The sequence below is a fragment of the Saccostrea echinata genome, unplaced genomic scaffold (genome assembly GCF_033153115.1).
Source record: "Saccostrea echinata isolate AGI-Se365-2 ecotype Australia unplaced genomic scaffold, CSIRO_AGI_Sech_v1 ptg000001l, whole genome shotgun sequence".
Lineage (NCBI taxonomy): Eukaryota > Metazoa > Mollusca > Bivalvia > Ostreida > Ostreidae > Saccostrea > Saccostrea echinata.
Genome location: NW_026889750.1, coordinates 16,943,336 through 16,963,134, shown reverse-complemented (window position 1 = coordinate 16,963,134; position 19,799 = coordinate 16,943,336). Strand labels below are relative to the sequence as shown.

The 19,799-nt window shown below is 33.3% G+C and overlaps 3 protein-coding genes across 4 annotated transcripts in view; 2 read left to right on the top strand and 1 right to left on the bottom strand.

The window, feature by feature from the left end:
* Positions 1 to 19,799, top strand: part of LOC133186115 (lipopolysaccharide-induced tumor necrosis factor-alpha factor homolog) — a 197,062-nt gene that overhangs the window by 108,831 nt on the left and 68,432 nt on the right. The gene's annotated exons all lie outside the window — the stretch shown is intronic.
* The window catches only part of LOC133186126 (large ribosomal subunit protein eL32-like), a 256,634-nt gene that overhangs the window by 202,021 nt on the left and 34,814 nt on the right, over positions 1 to 19,799 (top strand). The window lies entirely within an intron of this gene.
* On the bottom strand, positions 1,655 to 2,868 carry LOC133181136 (uncharacterized). The gene has a single exon (XM_061315679.1). The coding sequence runs from the start codon at positions 2,852 to 2,854 to the stop codon at positions 1,655 to 1,657; it is 1,200 nt and encodes a 399-aa protein (XP_061171663.1). The 5' UTR covers positions 2,855 to 2,868.

Genomic DNA, 19,799 nt, shown 5'->3' with positions numbered 1-19,799 from the left:
ATTTTTCTATGGAGGAATATTTTTAGAAATTACTTATACGTAAGTCTATCTTGATGATTTACAGATAAGTTTCAATCTGCTTCAGTGATTTTTGATGTACTGCCCATATTTGAATGATTGTTTCCTGAAGTAAAACGTTTGGCTGACTTTTTTTTTTGATTACAATAAAAAAAAGAGCTTCTGAAAAGTGTATTGAGAAGTATTAAATTAACTTTACGTGACACCAAAACATGTTCTTGGTCCTTGAAGATTTGAAGAATTTAGTGAAACAAACAATTATTCATCGAAAATGACACGAGAAATCGAACATGGAATCTTGTACTATTTAAGCAGGTCTGAATATGACATGTTCTAAATTTTGTATTTACTCTTCAAATTTTAGAACATGGTATCTTAAACCAAGCTCATTGAATAAGATAAGCATCACATTGAAAACTGCGAGAGACTTTAGTGTTTTATGGTTCTGATTTGAGATTATCTGGACAAAATCGTCCGAAGTTTGGTCGTTATGTTTTGTTATTCGTAAATGAGAAGTAAGCAAAAATGTTGCTTCTGATTTAAGAATATCAGCATCAATTACAGGTCAGAGAAAGTTTCATGCTTGTTGCCTTTGAGTATGCATTGCTGATGCACAATTACAGTCTGGAAACCTCTATAGTCACATTTAAACTTGGTCTCTCGGGACATATGCACTTTACAAACATTTTCCCCCTTTGTCAATTCCCTATTTCTTTTGAAGATTTCATCTACATAAGTTTCATGATCTGGAAAAAAAATTGAAGAAAGATGATTTGATTATACGCTAAAAATTGCACATTAACACTCTATGTAAAAAAAAATTTACATGAAGGGATTGTTCAGTGTGCTTTTAAAATGGATTCAGGTAGGCGCCACTATCATAGGTTAGGAAGATTTATAGGCATTGAAACAAACTCTGCCTTCTTTTCTGATAAATCAAAATCGCATTTTCATGGCATGTTGATTTATAATACCTGCACAAGTATATAACTTCATTATTTCTATTTTGCAAATTTTTAAAAAGTAAATGTATTAATTTATGTGTGTGTGAGGGAGGGTATGTGTGTGTGTGATGGCGTTGTGTTTTTGCGCAGACTTGTCAAATTTTCGAATGTTCATCAAGTTCTCTTATATCAAGGCGGATCGTTGTTGTACTCCTTTGGACCATCTTCACAGAATTAATTACAGGTGCACATGATCTAGAAAATAGGAAAAAGCAAGAAAAAAAACTCAGGAAATGCATTTATGATTTATTACGCGTTACACAGAAATTAACATAATGAACCTCGTGATTGCAAAAACATTTATAGAAATGTCAGCTGCTTTCTCATAATACATTCTAAGTTAATTAGTATTTGAATCTAAAAACTTTTACTTAAAGTCTTCTTCATTAAGAAGAAAAAAAGTTTGAAATACCAGACACGTTTTTTATTCGAACTTATCCGCCAATATGAATGACATCGAAATATGTATGGTGGCGTGATTATTTGCTTAGAATAAGTAAAACATTTGAGCCAAAGAAAAAATAATGATGACTTGAAACAAAGTCACAAATGTGGACAGCTTTCTACCGTCTTTGTCTTTCTACTTTCAATTAGTTGTTGAAATCCAAGCTTACGATGGACCAATTTCATAACTATGCCTGTAGTGTGTTTTGCAACAAATTTTTTCGTGATACATTAGTTTTCCAATTTTTCTTGAAATTTTTCAGAGCACAAATTGAGTGAATTGGAATAGCAAATATATGGTTTCTAAATTGCTTCGTGAATCCACAGTAGATGAGGAAATTTATAGAAAAATTGAGGTAGAAGAGCAAATCCAGTAAATGGGTCACAGCCATTTCATTTTGCGTAACTACATACCCTTTCTGTACAAGAGACCTTACTTGAGACTGAAGTTTGTTTACATGCTGGGGCAAATTTAGAAAAAAGAAAACAATGAAGATTGTAATAAGCATGTTCCTGAGTTTTCTGTACGCACAAAGTGCCTGATTTCTTGACCTCGTTCTGAGAACGTTCCGCGAGTTGGGACTCCCAGATAGGGTCTTCTCATATCTTTGGTTATTTTGATTTAAGCATTTATCATCGATCTTCTTGTACACAATTTCTTTCCTTGCAGTTGGATTTGCCTCTTTAGCGAATTGTAATTGTACGATAGTTTCTTTCTTGTTATCTTTTATGGTTGCCAAAAGTATTCGTGACGTCATTACAAACATCATTACCATAGGTACAATTGACGTCAACAGAGAATCAATAAATGATATAATCAGGACAAAGTGGGCACTGTTTTCTATGCAGATTGATTTTCCATGTTCGATTTCATACACTTCCACTGTCCATAAATTATGTACATACAGCACCATAGCAAACACTGTTAAAAAGAATATGACAACCTTTGCAAGGTTTCGGTTGAGTAAGCGTAGAGTTCTAGTTGAAAGATAGAATGTCAGAATGTACATTTCGAGTGTTAGTATATTTACAATCCAAACTGACAGGAAACTGAAAACGAAAGTGAAATACACGAGTGATTGGCACACAAATGGACGATCAAAAACAGCGACATTCAAAGTGTCAATCCACAGCATGAAGACACATACGAGAAACCCTGAGTCAGAAATAGCAAGGACTGTCAAATAGAGAGAGGAAGACATCTTCTTCAGCTTGGTGGTGGTGAAGACGAGTGCAGAAATAATGTTACCAATAAGCCCAAAAAGAACAATTACTGGAAGTAGAATCCGATGTAATGTCACAGCTAGTTTCATTGGTTCTTCTGTGTTACTCTCAGGATCCAAGAGTGTCCATTGAAAATGTCCAGACTTGTTTCCAGAATTATCCATGATTAATGTCAACTGTTGATATTCAAAAGTTATCTTAAAGCTCCTTGTTTTAAAATTGTTCTGCGGAGTTTCAGTATCCGACTTAATATGATATCAAGCTATATATAGTCCGCCAAGACCCGCATGCCATCAAAATGCATAGTTCTAAGATTAGTTTATGTTCACACCCGCATGGATCAAACTGAGGATCAGTGGTATGTCTCTGAAAACATTTTACTGTACATTTGTTCATTCTCTATCTGGGAGAAAATGATATTTCAAGAATCATGTAATAAATACATGTAATGATGACTGGGCGTTCACAGAACAATAAGAGGTGCTCCAAGCAACATTTGGATTAAGGACAATATAAGTACTTTATTTTAAGAACAGTGTCAATCCTCTGATATCTTTCAAAAGTGATTGCATAGTAGTTTTTTCTTCAAAAAACGAAGGTGACTACCATGATAAGTTACACTAAATACATTACAGTTACATTAGATACAGCAAAGTTACATTTAGTACAGTAATTTCATTTTAAATACATATCCCTGTAAGATGTTTAAAAAATATGATTCCAGAAATACTAACTGTATACATGAATACATGAGTATAAAGAAATAAACGACCGCCCTAATCGTACTTATAAGCATTTGTGAATCGGTGTGCTTGCATTAGTTTTCAGGTTCTCCAACGAATTGTAGCTTCAGATCAGTAAAAAAAAATATATTTTTCTTCAAATATTCTGATTTGAATACTTTCTCATATGTTTCTCCATAAAAAACCCTCTAATTCACATATAGTTATTAACATCTGGATAAAATGAGACAGTCATATAATTCATTTCTCCTGCATTATGATGGCATATTAACATATTATGGACATTTATTATTATACAGACACTTCATGAACAGTTCATTAGAATTAATTATTATATATCAAGGCTTAATAAACATGTAATTTAAAAACATGAAATGGATCCACAAGGCTTATTCCTATTACGCATTAACTGGAAAACTCCAGATTGAAAATTTAAACAATAAAATGCTTTCGTTGGTCGTTAGTATGGAATTAATAAGTGCAGCTGTCGCAGAAAAATTGCATAACCAATGCGTAAGCATTTTGAGAAATGTATTGAAAATGAATTCTTAAAAACTCTTTGAGTGTTAAACATTAAAAACGCCGAAACCATCAGTGATTTGAGTAACGAATAACATTTTAATTATTTTTTTTTTACCAAATATACATATGTATATTGTAGCAAATTCACAAAAAATACTTCAAAATATCTTAAAAATTGATTAAACATGAACTTCAGGTTTGTTATTGCAGTATTTTTGGCTTTAAAAATTCTTTGACCAAAAAAAAAAAGAAAAAAAAAGAAAAAAAGAAGAAATGAAGTTTTAAAAAGTGAAAATAAACCATTTTAAAACAATTTTAATCAACATCGACCTTAACACGTTCTTGATTTTTAACAAGAAAGGCCATATATATCCCTTCGCAGGAGTTAACAAAATTCTATGGCTCAAGAATTGAAGGGTTACATTTTTACGAGGATAACATACGAAGTGGTCTGGCCGTTTTTTATTCTATATTGCTACAATCTGATTATTTCTACTGTACGATTTATTTCTATTGTACGATTTCAGAAGAGTATGATCAAATAGAGATAAGTTAGGGACAATTAGTAGATGTTCATTGTAATTTAAAACTCAGAGTGTCCATCCTTAGGAACCGTATATCTTGAATTATGATAATTAGATGGAGAAGAAAAACAACAAGAAAAAGAATACACCAAAATCAAGAAATATAAAAAGTTGTAAATAAATAAATAATAGTTTAATAATAAACATTTTTGGTGAAAGATAAACAAAAAGCATTAAAGGAAGTCTTTGTTTCTATTTATTATTGAAGGAAAATTTCTACACAATGACAGAATGCCACGTATAATTTACATTTCAATCAAGCTATAAAAATGTACCTTTCGTGATTAAGTTAAGACAAGGTAATTCGATCAAACGATATATAAAAAATGGCTAAATGTTATCATTCTTATTTTTTTCTTACACAACATACCGTTTGAACCTTTTTTTTCAAAAGATAAATAATACTTAAGTATTGCGATGCATGTTGGTTTGATGAATTATCGCTTAATTCTAAAAGAGATAAATGTTAAGCAATTCGGTCTTCTAGAAAGTCGATTTCAACTCAGAATGATTACATAAATTAACTGTGTACGTTGTTGCATGTAAAATAAATGGATTCAGTCGGTCCCTTTGACAGTCCATCATGGGAACGATGAAATAAAAAAAAAAATGTAAGCTGTTTTCTGTTCAAAACCTAATTGTTCATTTTTAACAAGGAAATTCAAGATAATTACAATGCGTCTCATGTTTACAACCATTAACTTATTTGTCTTTTCAAAATAAAACATCTCTTTTGTTTGCGATTCAAATTTTATTTGGAACATAATTAATGTCTAATGTACAACAAGGTGTGGGCAACTTAGTTTTAGAAAAATACATTTGTAGTGCGTTTTCTTTAAATCTTATTTGTAGACTCAGTTCATTGTATTCTTGTTCAAAAAAACTGAACAGCAACAAACAAAAATGAAGTTATTTATTTGTCTTTGTTTAAGTTTTTTTTAAAATCATATTTCTTTCTATTAATAGTTTCTTTAAGATCCCTACAGTACACAGTTGCTATTCTTTGTAATTCTATCATTTCAAATATAAGTAATATTTGGTTATAAATCATGCACTGTAAGAAACACTAGACAATGATTAATGAATAGAGAAGATATTGTGGTAAATATTGGTTAAATCTTCGCCCACATTTTAGTCAGTCATGGTGCAAAATAAACTTTTCAGAAACCGTATCAAAGCAGTGACAAACTTCAGTTATCGTCCATCGTATCCACCACAAATGTTTTATTTTGTAACAAACTTCAGCCATTGTTCACCGTATCAAGCAGAAATGTTTATATTTTCAAAAAGTTAACTATGACACAAACACAATTTTCACAAAAAATGATAAAAGTGAATTAATTGACACAGAAATGAAATAAGTATTAATGATCAATTCCGAATTGACTAGTAAAATATCAGTGTTGCATTAAAAGTTGAAATCTTAATTTAAACTAACTAACATCACATTGGTAAAAATCAGAGGGTGAGATTAGTATTATGATGAAATAAAGGGGAAATGTGCATGAACCATAGGGCTCATCAATGACACTTTTTGTAGCTCTTTCATGTAAATGATATGCAGTAAATCTTCTCATTGCAACTACAAACACACTAGAGCATACTCAAATAAGCTCTGTTAGGTTTATTTGCAAAATTATACCAGTTTGTTGCTAATTTACTACCAATTAAACATTTTACATTCCGTTTGGTTAAAATCTTCAAAGAAAAAGTCCTCAAGAAACTAAAATCTATGTTACAGAGGATATTTTTGATTCTATTACGGAGTGTTTTGATGATATGTAATAATTTTATCAAAACGTACAAATTCATTCTGCCCTAAACCTTTGTCTGATTTATTGTTTTACATTGTCGCCTTAGGCCAGATTTAAAATAATGTTTGTTTGCCCTCTCCCGACTCAGGATGAAAAAAATGGGTTGGTAGGTATGTAAGAAATATTTTTCAAGAAAATTTCAATTTCATTGCTGAATTTTTAATATCTATTTTCCAAAATGTATTTTAAAAAAAATAATAATAATTACTTCCAGGAGGTTAGAAAAAGGATTTGAGTCGGGCCATTTTTAGCCAGTCTGTCGGGAGAGGGCAACCAAACACTTTTTAGGTCACCTGAGTCACTCAGGTGACCTATTGCTATCCGTTTTCGTCCGTCGGCGTGCGTCGTGCGTCGTGCGTTGTGCGTTAACATTTGAACATTTTCAGCTTCTTCTCTGAAACCGCTCAACCAATTTCAACCAAATTTGGCATATAACATCTATGGGTGAAGGGGGACAAAATTTGTGAATTTCATGGTCCCTGCCCCCCTGGGGCCTGAGGGGTGGGGCAAAAACCACTAAAATTAAGGCAATCTTTAAAAATCTTCTTCTTTACTCCTGGACATCAAGCAGTCAAACTGTTAGCATGATTGTAATAAGCATTGAGCCCTCTACCAAAATTGTGAAATTCATGGCCCCAGGGTAAGGGGTTCTGGGGCTAGGGTGGGGCTATATAGATCATATAGTAAAAGTGCATTATTTCTTCAAAAATCTTCTTCTCTGCTCCTGGGTATAAAATAAACTAACTAAGTACACAGTTATGATAAGCAAGAATGCCCCTTCCAAAATTGTGAATTTCATGGCCCCTGGGTCAGGGGTTCTGGTGAAAGGGGGGGGGGGCTCTATTGATTATATAGTGAAAATGCATTATTTCTTTGAAAATCTTCTTCTCTGCTTATGGGTATGAAATAAACTAACTAAGTACATAGTTATGATGAGCAAGAGTGCCTCTTCAGAAATTTTGAATTTCATTGCCCCTGGGTCAGGGGTTTTGGTGAAGGGGGGGGGGGTATTGATTATATAGTGAAAATGCATTATTTCTTTGAATATCTTCTTCTCTGCTTATGGGTATTAAAGAAATTAACCAAAAACATAGTTATGATGAGCAAGAGTGCCTCTTCAGAAATTGTGAATTTCATGGCCCCTGAATCAGGGATTCTGCTGTTAGGGTGGGGCTCTATTGATTATATAGTGAAAATGCATTAATTCATTGAAAATCTTCTTCTCTGCTCCTGGATATTAAATAAACTAACTAAGTACATAGTTAGGATGAGCAAGAGTGCCTCTTCCAAAATTGTGAATTTCATGGCCCCTGGGTCAGGGGTTCTGGTGTTAGGGCGGGACTCTATTGATTATATAGTGAAAATGCATTAATCCTTTGAAAATCTTCTTCTCTGCTCCTGGGTATTAAGTTCAGTAACTAAGTACATAGTTATGATGAGCAAGAGTGCCTCTTTCAAAATTGTGAATTTCATGGCCCCTGGGTCAGGGGTTCTGGTGTTAGGGTGGGGCTCTATTGATTATATAGTGAAAATGCATTAATTCTTTGAAAATCTTCTTCTCTACTCCTGGGTATTATTGAAACACATTAAATACATAGTTATGATAATCAAGGATGCCTCTTTCAAAATTGTGAAATTCGTGGCCCCTGGATCAGGGGTTCTGGTGTTAGGGCGGGGCTCTATTGATTATGAAGTGAAAATGTTTTAATTCTTTAAAAATCTTTTTCTCAGCACCTGGGTATTATTTAAACAAACTAAGTACATTGTTATGATAAGCAAGGATGCCTCTTCCAAAATTGTGAAATTCATGGCCCCGGGGACAGGAGTTTTGGTGCTAGGGCGGGGCTATATAGATCCTATAGTGAAGGTGAATTATTTCTTTGAAAATCTTCTTCTCTGCCCCTGGGTATTGCTTAAACAGACTAAAGTACATTGTTATGATACACAAGGATGCCTCTTCCAAAATTGTGAATTTTATGACCCCGGGTTTAAGGGTTCTGGTGAGGGGGAAGGGGGGGGGGGGGCTTCTATTGATTATAAAGTGAAAAAGCAAAATTTCTTTGAAAATATTCTTTTCTTCTTCTGGTTAAAAAAGCAAAGAAGCTAAGTGTATAGTTATGATGAGCAAGTGTGTTTCTTCCAGAGTAGTGAATTTCATGACCCCTGGGTCAGATGTGCTGGTGTGAGGGTGGGGCTCTTGATAATTTAGTGAAAATGCATTAATTCTATTAAATAATCCTGTTTGCTCCTTAGTGTTAAGCAGATAAACAAAGTGATGATGAGCAAACATATGGTCCCAGGGTCAGAAGCTCTGGTGTTTTGGGGGTGGGGGGTTGGGGGTTGGGGCTCTATTGATAATATAGTGAATCTGTAGTAAAAATGCATTATTTATTTAAAAATCTTCTCCGCACCTGGGCATATCTGAGGCAAACAGAGTAAAAGTTTTTATAAGGAAGGGAATTTTTACCAGATTTTTGAACATCTGGACCATTTGGTCAAGTGTTCTGGTCCTGGCCAGGGCTCTATTAGTTTGTATTCTACTGAGAGGAGTTATTCCCCTTTGCCATTTACTTTTGATAATTTATCACTGTAAATAATGTACTTGAAAGGTAAATAGAACAAGAGAATTATGCAAAAACTTTTATTGTATAATACAAAAAGTACTTTCATAGTTTTAATGATCAGATAGACTTGTAAGTAGTAGATAAATAAAAATGAGACAAAAATTACTTGTCTTATTAAATATTCATCAAAGACCAAGAGATGCCAATGTAAGAGATTTCAACAAAGGATTAAAATAGTACAGAAGCATTGATAATTTGTTAATATACTGTATAGTGATAGTGATAAAATGGGGAACAGATTAGAACCTAATTTATGAACTGTTAATGAATATTAAGACCAATTATTTTGTTGATCATGATCACCATATTTTTCTTGCTTTTGGGCAACAAAGCTTCACCTTTCAGTTCATTTAATACTCTATGCATCCTTGAAATTGTTGTATCATACTCAGGTGACCGTTAAGGCCCTTGGGCCTCTTGTTTAAAGATGGCCTTATCAGTTCATGTGTTGCTATTCCTGCACCGATTCTGTAACTACCCCTCTATATTCTCTATCTCAGTCTAACTTACCCTCCCTGTACTTTATGGTACTTCATTTTAACAAACTTTGGTCCACTTCACTCAAATTAACCAATTTTGGTTGAAAGCGACTCAGAAGTAGAAAAAATGCATTTGTGAAACATGAATATATGAGATGAAGATGACCATGTCCAAATGACCTTGATGAAGGTCAGGGCAAATTTACTGATCCCAGTTTGCCTCAGTGCCATTGATAGTTGGTTATTACTTTAACTTTCTCATAACCATGGGATTAATGGAGACTGCATACTTGGCACAAAGGTAGCCTATGGGGATTCTTGATCCCAGCCAAAGTCAATAAAGATTCAGAATTGTTCATTCTTTTCCTACCTATAACCATTACCAACACCTACTGGCACACAGAAAGACCAAAAAAAAAAAATGAAATGTGATTATAACGGACAGTGATCATTATCAAAAGTCCATTTATGAGCAGATCCAACACGGACCGCTGAAAACAGAGTTAGGATCAGGGCCATGGAGGAGCATTCCTTATCGAAAAAAAAAAGGAAAAAAGAAAGAAAAAGAAACAGACAAACAAACCAAAACGATATTTTCTTCCCAATCTTCTAACTAGGTCAAATCCATAATTTGAAGTCAATCTGGAAGTGCATGGGAAAAATATTATTAATAAAATGTGAAGATTACGTCGCATCATACAATATGACTGACTGAAATAGTAGACTAGACAAACCAATGGGTTCATTTATCTTCAGTTAGAGACATGAAAATAAGTGATTTAATTAAATTGCCTCATGTGACTTAATACCGTCATTTCTATTTATGTAAGAATAAAATCACCGTCTTTTTTAATTATTTTATGACATATTGCCTATATTTGTAGACACGCCTGTATTGATTGGCATTAGATAAAAATAAATCTGTCTGTGGATGATTTCAATAAGACAAATTACGTAACTTTCAACCACAAAACACTAAATCAAAAATTCATGAAGTTCTTTTATTATGACATTACACACGCATGTTAATGGCATTCAACAAAGTGAGAAACAGACAATTAACTTCGTATTTAATTGTAATTAATATACTTTTTATACAGTGTTATGAAAAGAATTTTTCTGTTGCTGAAGTGCCAGAATAAACAGCTTTTACGGTTTCAGATTATCGCGTCACACAAAACGCTTAATTCTCTGTGGTCTTCACATTACGGACGTACTACTTTGCACGTCATTCACCACCAAATCGGACGCATTTGACATGAATATAGAAGTGTTTCATGTCATGTTACAACAATGATAAAGGCCAAATGATAGGGAAATGGGGACATTATATTAACATATTTGTGCAATTTTGTTAACGTAGGAAAACATTTATAGAAATCGTTTGTACAATGATGAGGGGAAAAAAGTTTATATAAATTAAAAAGTCCTTTGCATAATTTAGAATATTATTCTACTCAAATGTTTTTTCCTACGACTTCAGAAAAAATCGTTGGTATAAATTAAAAGCTGTATGATTACACAGAATGTTTGCACGATTTACAATGTCCTTTGTACAGATGAAGAAGTTTTAAGGATAAGTAACAATTTATTCATTTTTTGTCTAAGAATGGAGGTACAAGGCGAGGACAAATCCCTGCTCTAAGACAAGATATTTCTCAATTATGAAAAAAAAAAATTCAGGGAAGAGTTAAATTGTTGGCAATATCATTTCTAACACGATTTATTTTTTTCATTGAATTACTATTGATAAATACTTTTTTCAGTTATATTTTAAGGTATATGAAAAGAAATAAAAACGCCTCACGCATGATTCGAACTCTCTCCAAAGGTCACGGTAAGGCGTAATGTTACACAATTTAGCCACTACTCTACAGTCTTCTCATTAAGGTTTATCAGTGTGGTTTAAATGAACGAGTTTGTTGAAACATATCATTTTTTTCCCCAGAAATGTTCGATTTCATATAAAATGGGTTCTGACTCCATTTTTTAAGAACTTAAAATAGATTTTACATTCATTTTCCCGTGATTTAAACGTTAATGAAGAATGGAAACTTGACCCACTCATATTCAAAAGTCATCTTTTATGGCTCCGATAAACCCATTAACTAAATATGTACATGTAACTGCCAACTTTAAAATACAATTTATCAACTAATAAGTGATTCAATGAGATAGATGAATCAATTGTGTTAAATATGATATTACCGAGAACATATCTTGGGAAAATATGACTTTTCCGTGAACTTGGAAAATTGAGAAATATCTTGCCTCAGAACAGGTGATTGTCCTCGCCTTGTACGCCCCCATTCAAACAATGAAAACTTGGTACTTTTTATTTGATTTGATTATTTGATTTTTATGCTGATTAATAGCGTTTTTGTCTTATTTCAATGAAAGTTTGCAAAAATTGCAGATTTGATAACTCTGTGTATCAATTTTATTTCTAAATTCCATAAAACCCTCTGCTTCTCAATTCCATTTTTTGGATAAATCATAACAGTTTACATTTTCAATTCTTTTAACCTTGTCCACGTGAAGATCACGACACACCCTAAAGTCAACCTTTGATTCAAAGATGTACTTCCATCCGTATGACTTTTATCTCGTTGAAATGACCTTGATCCACGATCACGACAATCACTTTTTATGCACCCGTAATCAAAGATTCGTGGGTATATAGTTTTTGCCTTGTCCGTCCGTCTGTCTGTCTGTTTAGCTGTTTGTCCGCAAAAACTTTAACATTGCCCATAACTTTTGATTGGTTGGAGCTATGGCTTTCATATTTCACAAGTGTATTCCTTGTGATAAGACCTTCCTTTGGATACCAACATAATTGACCTCTTGACCTTGACCTTGGAGTTTGACCCACTTTTGCAAAAATTTACCCAACTTTAACCTTGGCCATAACTTTTGAAAGTTGGTGCTAGGGCTTTCATATTTCACATGTATATTTATCGTGACAAGACCTTTCCATGGGTGTAAATATTTTTGACCTTTTGACCTTGACCATATATTGACCCACTTTTAAAAAACTTCAACCTTGGCCATAACTTTTGAACAGTTAGTACAAGGACTTTCAAATTTCATAGGTATATTTCTTTTGACAAGACCTTTCTATGGATACCAACAATTGTGACTTACTTTCCAAAACTTTTACCTTCGCCATAACTTTTGAACAGTTGGTATTAGGACTTTTTTATTTTGCATGTGTATTTCTTATTTCAATGTCTTCTCCTGCGTACCATTAATTTTGACCCCTTGACCTTGAAGTTTGACCCACTTTTAGAAAACATTATCTTTGACCATAACTTTTGAATGGTTGGTGCTTGGGCTTTCATATTTACCAGGTATATCCGTCGACACAAAGTCCTTTCTTTGGGTAACAACATTTTTGATCTCTTGACCTTGACCTTGGAGTTTGACTTGCATTTGAGAAACTTCAACCTTCGCCATAAGCTGCCATAAGGGGGCATCAGTGTTTCACAAGCACATCTTGTTTTTGAAAATATTTCTTAAAAGTATGTGTAAAAAATATTCATTTTTATGCTCCCGTATCGAAGATTCGGGGATATATAGTTTTTGCCCTGTCCGTCCGTTTCTGTTTGTCCACAAAAGGTCTAACATAGCCCATAATTTTTGATTGGTTGGAGCTATGACTTTCATATTCCACATGTGTATTCCTTGTGACAAGACCTTTCTTTGGGTACCAATATTTGACCTTTTGATCTTGACCTTGGAGTTTGACCCAGTATTGCAAAATTTTACCGAACTTTAACCTTGGCCACAACTTTTGAACAATTGATGCTAGGGCTTTCATACTTCGCATGTGTAATCCTTGTGATAAGACCTTCCTTTGGATACCAACAACTTTGACCCTTTGACCTACTTTTGGAAAACTTTAACCTTGGCCATAACTTTTGCTACGGCTTTCATTTTTCACATGTGTGTTTCTTGGGAGAAGGCCTTTCCTTGGGCACCATTAATTTTGACCATTTGACCTTGATGTTTGACTTACTTTTGAAAAACTTTAACCTTTTCCATATCTATTCAATGGTTCCTACTAGGGCTTTCATATTTCACAGGTATATTTCTCGAGACAAGACCTTACTGTGGGTACCAACATATTTGATTTGCATGTGAGAAAATTTAACCTCTGCTATTAGTTGCCATATGGGGGCATCAGTGTTTCACGAACACATCTTGTTCTATTAACAGAAACGTCGAGCAAGGACCCACTATACCATAAAAGTACACTCTTATGCCTTCAAGGGTCATATATCACAAACAAGATTTAAATGCCACTATCTATCATGAGCTGTGTGGCGTAGTGGTTAACGATTCAGTCTCGAAGAAAATATTGAAAAAACCGCAGTACAGTGTATTTTTTTTTATGCGTTAATATTTGCTGAGAAAATTTTCCGCAAAAAAAGTTTGTTTTTCATAATTTCTTATCTTTCAACAGTAAAAGATATATAATAGTATAAATATTAATATTGTTCACAAATTAAATTTGATTTTTATAAACTTGAAACGATAGGCATTTTGCACGCTTTGTACGCCCGTGTCCTTCGTATATGAATAACTGTTCACTCTTGAAACCCAAATAATTGAAATGGCTGTGATGATCATATAGAATCATATTGTCATTAAGAATTTTAAAAATTCAACATATATTACAATGAATATATAAAGATTAACAAGAAAACTCGAAGAACTATAGAACTTTATACAACACGCCCAAAATTGTTAAGGTTATTCATCCACTACCAATTCCAGAGCCTTGCCAACTCATGAGTTCTCATATCATCTTGCTGAAATTAAATTGCTGAAATTTTCAAATCAACTTCAAGCCCTTCAGTTAACACTGAAACTGCCTTTATCGTGGATATTTTTTGGAAGTAGTATTTCAACAAAGATCATGTACACATAATTTGCAAAAGTAAAGAAGATAAAATTTGTTCAAATTATATACACAACTAGCCCCAGGATCATAAAACATCTTAAGCTTAAGTCAAAATCTTTATAGTACATGTATAATGAAATTTCTTAGCAGAACATCGGTCCAAAATAAAACTGCCATTCAACCTTGCATCATTAAACTGCTGTTGTCTACAAATTCAGTTCACAAGTAATAAAAATTTTACATATTGAAATCTTGATCAAAGTCCAAGTATGTTTCATAATCCAGGTGCCTGGATCTGAATTTTGAGCAAGCTGAATATAGAGTATAATTGCTTTTTGAAAAAAAAATGAAAGATGCCAAAAGCTTAGATCAAGTCCTTAAATCCAGAGCAAGATGTGAAATCGTGCAATACAAGCTCCGACAATTGGTCTACGTAAGCCTTAATTCCACCATTGTTCATCTTGATTTAATTTAAGTACCAAATCAAAATATCGGGACTAACCAGTCTCTTTTCTTTTCTTTACCTTAGCAATATTTTAGTTTTTTCTTTTTCTTAGATCACTGTTCTAGACAGATGAGACGATCGTGCCATAAGTCATTCATGAAGGACAGACAAACACCATCTGTCCTTTTAAGTTCCTGGAGCATGGCCCATTAGTCATACAAAAAATCTCCGATCATATACTAATCTGCCATGCCGGAATGACTAAGTGTTGACTAAGGTTGGATTTTATAAGTCCAGGAAACAGTTTTGAACTTCTTCCTACAGATATTGGAAGTTCTGCACATCTATTTACATTAAGAATTTTCTTAGCATTTCGGTGAAATCTTTTGTAAAATGTGATTTGAATTACAGATATGAAATTTGACTACTCGATCATTATATCGATATCTTTATTTGAAAAAAAAAATAACAGGAATGATTTAAAAAAAAAAAAGAAAAGAAAGAAAGAAAGAAAGAAACCAGAAGTCTCTGATGAGACTGTAGCTCTAATGGTTTTTACTTAATTAAGGTGGAGAAAGGTAGCACTTAGACTTGAAACTATGGTAACAGCAATAAATAAAATAATGAACCTTGGTCTAGTCTTTTTGTGAGTCAAGGACAAAAACAGTAGTAGGAGTACCATCTTGAAAGAATTTCACAGAAATTTCTATCTCTAGTAGCCATGGCAACACTTTTCATCGATATCAAAAACGATATACAGAATTATGCATCTTAGTATATTCTACTTACATACCAAATTATACTGAAATCGATCAAAACTGTAGGAGGAGCAGTGTTGTGAAAGAATTTCACAAAAATTTCTATTTTTAGTATACATGTATTTCAATCCACTATATATCAAAGAGATTTTACGTTTCTGTGCCATAGTGGGAATTAAAAAAAAATATATTTGATATAATATTCAATATTAAAAATGTATACTGTTAATACCAAGTTATTATCTCTCAATTATTTTATTCCGTTTTGCTTTAATTAAATTTGTTATTTTTCTGGAGGGGGGAGAGGGGAGAGGATTATAAATTTCTGATTACAGCAAATTTATTTTCTGTTCTACTAGTGTTTATTCCAAGCCACCAATATAGCGGCACATAAAAAGCTTGACGCTTGGTCAGGTCATTGTTATCAAAAGATCCAATGTCAGAACACCAGGTAACTGACCTGTCAAAATCAAATCAGTAGCCATTGTTTCTAGTTTGATTGACAAGCGGTATAAAGCATCGATCTCGACTAAGGAAGGAAGTAAATACACGTTATACAATTTCTCAATCCATCAAAAATTAAAATTTTGTTTTGGTAATCATAAGGTATAAGGTCCAAAGTATTGTAGACGTTGATTTTACTTCTATCGAAAATTTTAATTGTTGTGTAGATAGCTTTTGTGATTTATTGTACTTCCTTTCTGTGGTGTACGCGAATCTAAACCCTATCAAGGCACAAGTACAAAACTACCTAAAACTTCTAAGAGGATAAGCCGTGGTTCATTGAAAAAAATAAACATCTTTTAAACGACTATATACAAAAATTAATTGAGTTCAATGCAAACAAAACACCAGAAAATAGAGAAGTTCTTTCAACCGCAAAATTTTCCTACAAAAATCTTGAATACAAACTTAAACGACAGTGCAAACGCCATGAGGGCAATATGCTAACATTTTTGAAAAAAAAAGAAACCAAAACAATTCTTTAAACTATTCAAAACAAAAAAGACAAATCATGTTGATTGTAACTTATCTTTAGATTTCTTTATTCATTTTAAAAATCTTGGTTCTAACGCTGAGAAATTCAAACTTTGAATCGCTGAAACATCAAAAATATTAATTTTCTAGCAAAGATTTTTAAATATATGATTTTAGTATCATGTTAACTTTGTCATATCAAAAAAATTTTGAGACGTGATAAAAATCCTTTAAAATAGAATGTTTTATGAAAGATGCTGTGTACGATGAGTTAGACTCCGAGATAAGGATATTATAATGGGAACATTCCTATGATATATTGACTAATGCACACAGTTCGGGTTTCGCAAGGGACTGTCAGCTGTTGAAGCTATTTTTGTTTGCAATCGCTTATAAATATTACCTCTCTGTTAAGAAAAGATAACATTGTTATTTTATATACTTCTAAAAAGATTTTGATTCTGTTGATAGAATAAAATTATGGCATACATCATTTTATTTAGGCATTCAAGGTGAAATGTTAATTATGATTAAGTTCTTATACAATAATGTTAAAAAGTTGTGTTAAATACAACGGCTATGTCGGTGACCACTTCCGCAACGATGTTGGTATAATGCAAGGAGAAACATTATCACCGATATTATTTTCATTATATGTGAATGATTTCGAGGTAGGTTTTATATCAGATAACTTCCTCTATATCAATTGCAGATGATAAACTTATTCATACGACATGGTTATTTTTGCCTCATCTCCAGAAGGCTTACAAGGAATGTTAAATACACTATGCGGTTATACTGAAGAAAGGAGTCTTTGTTAATGTAACAAAAACTAAGGTTGTTGTCTTTAGAAGTGGTGGTAAATTACGTAACAATGAATCTTGGTTCTACAACAATGTTGAGAAATTGTGAATGAATTTAAATATTTAGGTCTTTTGTTTAATTTTAAGACCAAAAGCCGATATCAGTCAACAACAATTTCTTCTTTTTGATTAGTTCTTGAGAAGGAGGATTTTTAATTTTTCCCCCTTTGTTTTTCAATGTAAAAAATGTGATCCAATATTCTGGCCCAATCCTACCCCGGGAGCCATGATTTGTAAAATTTAAAATCTACATTACCCCAGGAAGCTTTCACATTAGTTTCATCTCTTCTGGCCCAGTGGTTCTTATTAAAGAAGAAGTTTTTTTAATGACCCCACCCTTTTTGCCTTTTCTTGATTATCTCCCCTTGCCCCACCCTATTTTTGCCCTTTCTTGATTATATCCCCTTGTAATAGGGCTTAGACCTTAATTTGAACAAATTAAAACCCCCTTTACCCAAGGATGCTTTGTGCCAGCTATTGGTAAATTTGGCCCGGTGGTTCTTGAGAAGTCAAAAATGTGAAAACTTTTCAGACGGACCGACAGCTAGGTAGATGGAGACAGGCTGATCAGAAAAGTTCACTTGCGCTTTCAGCTCAGGTGAGACAACAGATGATTTGTTTGTTTGTTTGTTTAACGAGAATTTTTCTCTCGTATTGAGACGCCACCACTTGCCGGTGCAAATTCAGACCTGTACTCGGCACTTATAATGGCCTTTGAGCATGGAGGGATCTTTTTCGCGTCAGCACTTACATGGAACCTCGGTTTATATAGTATCATCAAACAGATAAGTCTTTCGAAAGAAGGTCAAATGAAAGGTCAAGGTCATAAAGCTCTTGACAAAGCTGTAATGCTTTTACCAGGGTGCATCTGTATGATGTTGTTTGAAGGAATTCCAACAGTAATCAAGATTACTGAAAGGCCAGGTCAAGATCATTGGAAAGGTTAATATCACATTTCACAACAATTAAATAATTATGTTTACCAATATTTACACAATAAAATGATGGTCACCAAAATGCTTCCCGTGTTTGTTTATATGGGGATTATTAGTTGCAACCTTTGACATTTCTTTGAAAAAAATCTTTCATACAGATGGCTTCATTATCCGGAAATTGCTTTTATTGCTTCAAATAGCAAAAACAATCCTTTTCCCACAAAAATTAAGTAGAAAATATTCCATGGATGTTAAAATCTTCAACTGTTTGACCAGCATTGGACTTAACGAAAAATTGGACGGCTAAACAGATAAGAAGAGAAAGAACGGAAAAACTATGAGTTCCAAGCCGTGATACTAGTACTTGGTGGCTATAACAGTCTTGCTGATGGATGAATAATCGAAGCATATTTTATGCACTCTTCAATAACCCTGTTTGCTACTTTAAACCAAAAAAAAAAAAAAAAAAAAAAGATACGTTGTAGATTGCATTGCTAATCTTCACTTACATCCAACTCTAAATATTAATACAACAGGTTGTTTGGTAGGATGTTTCAGACTTGGTTTGCATTTAAAATGTCTATGGAATGTATTGAAAGGAAAAGAAACGCATAATTTTAATTGAACTACTGTAACTGCGTCCAATAATGGTTAAAACAGTTTTGATTTGATTTGGGCTTTAATTAATATCCAGAAATGGATAAGCGATGGTCTTCTTTCACAAATTATTCTTTTATTACACATTTACAACGTATTCCATATGGAAATTCAAAAACATAGGTAATCAAAGATTACAAAGTTTACCTCAACGAAAGTTATTTATAAGTAAGAGAAATCTCACAATATCAATATCCATGCAAGTTTTGTTTAATTACAACTTATAGTTACTTGGAAATGGACCTGCTCTAAAAACTCTGACCTGTTCACTAATCAAGAAATGTTGGTCAGTTCCAACATCCGAAGCAAGTCTAGAAGTGTCCATCCTTAGATGCATCATCCATGCAAGTTTAATCATATCAAGCCATATAATTAAAAAGATACTTCCAAAAACACTACCCTGGTCACTCATCTGGAAAATGTAGGTCAGATTCAGCATCTGAAGCAAGTCTGGAAGTGTCCATCCCTAGAAACATCACTCATGCTAATTTGGTTAAAGAATGGCTAAAATTCACTCATCTGGAAAAAATGGGTCAGATCCAGCATCCAAAGCAGGTTGGGTAGTGTCCATCCCTAGATGCATCATCCATGCAGGTAGAGCTTATTGTTACTTGGGAATGGACCTGCTCCAAAAACTTTAACATGGTCACCATCTGGAAAATGTAGGTCAGATCTACCAACCAAAGCAAGTCTGGTAGTGTCCATACCTAGATACATCATCTATGCAAGTTTGGTCCAGGTAGGGCTTATAGTTACTTGGGAATGGACTTGCTCCTACGCAGAGCATATAATATATAACTT

Bases quoted from the DNA above. Each gene is read 5' to 3' on its own strand.
- LOC133181136 (XM_061315679.1), bottom strand. From the start codon at position 2,854: ATGGATAATTCTGGAAACAAGTCTGGACATTTTCAATGGACACTCTTG.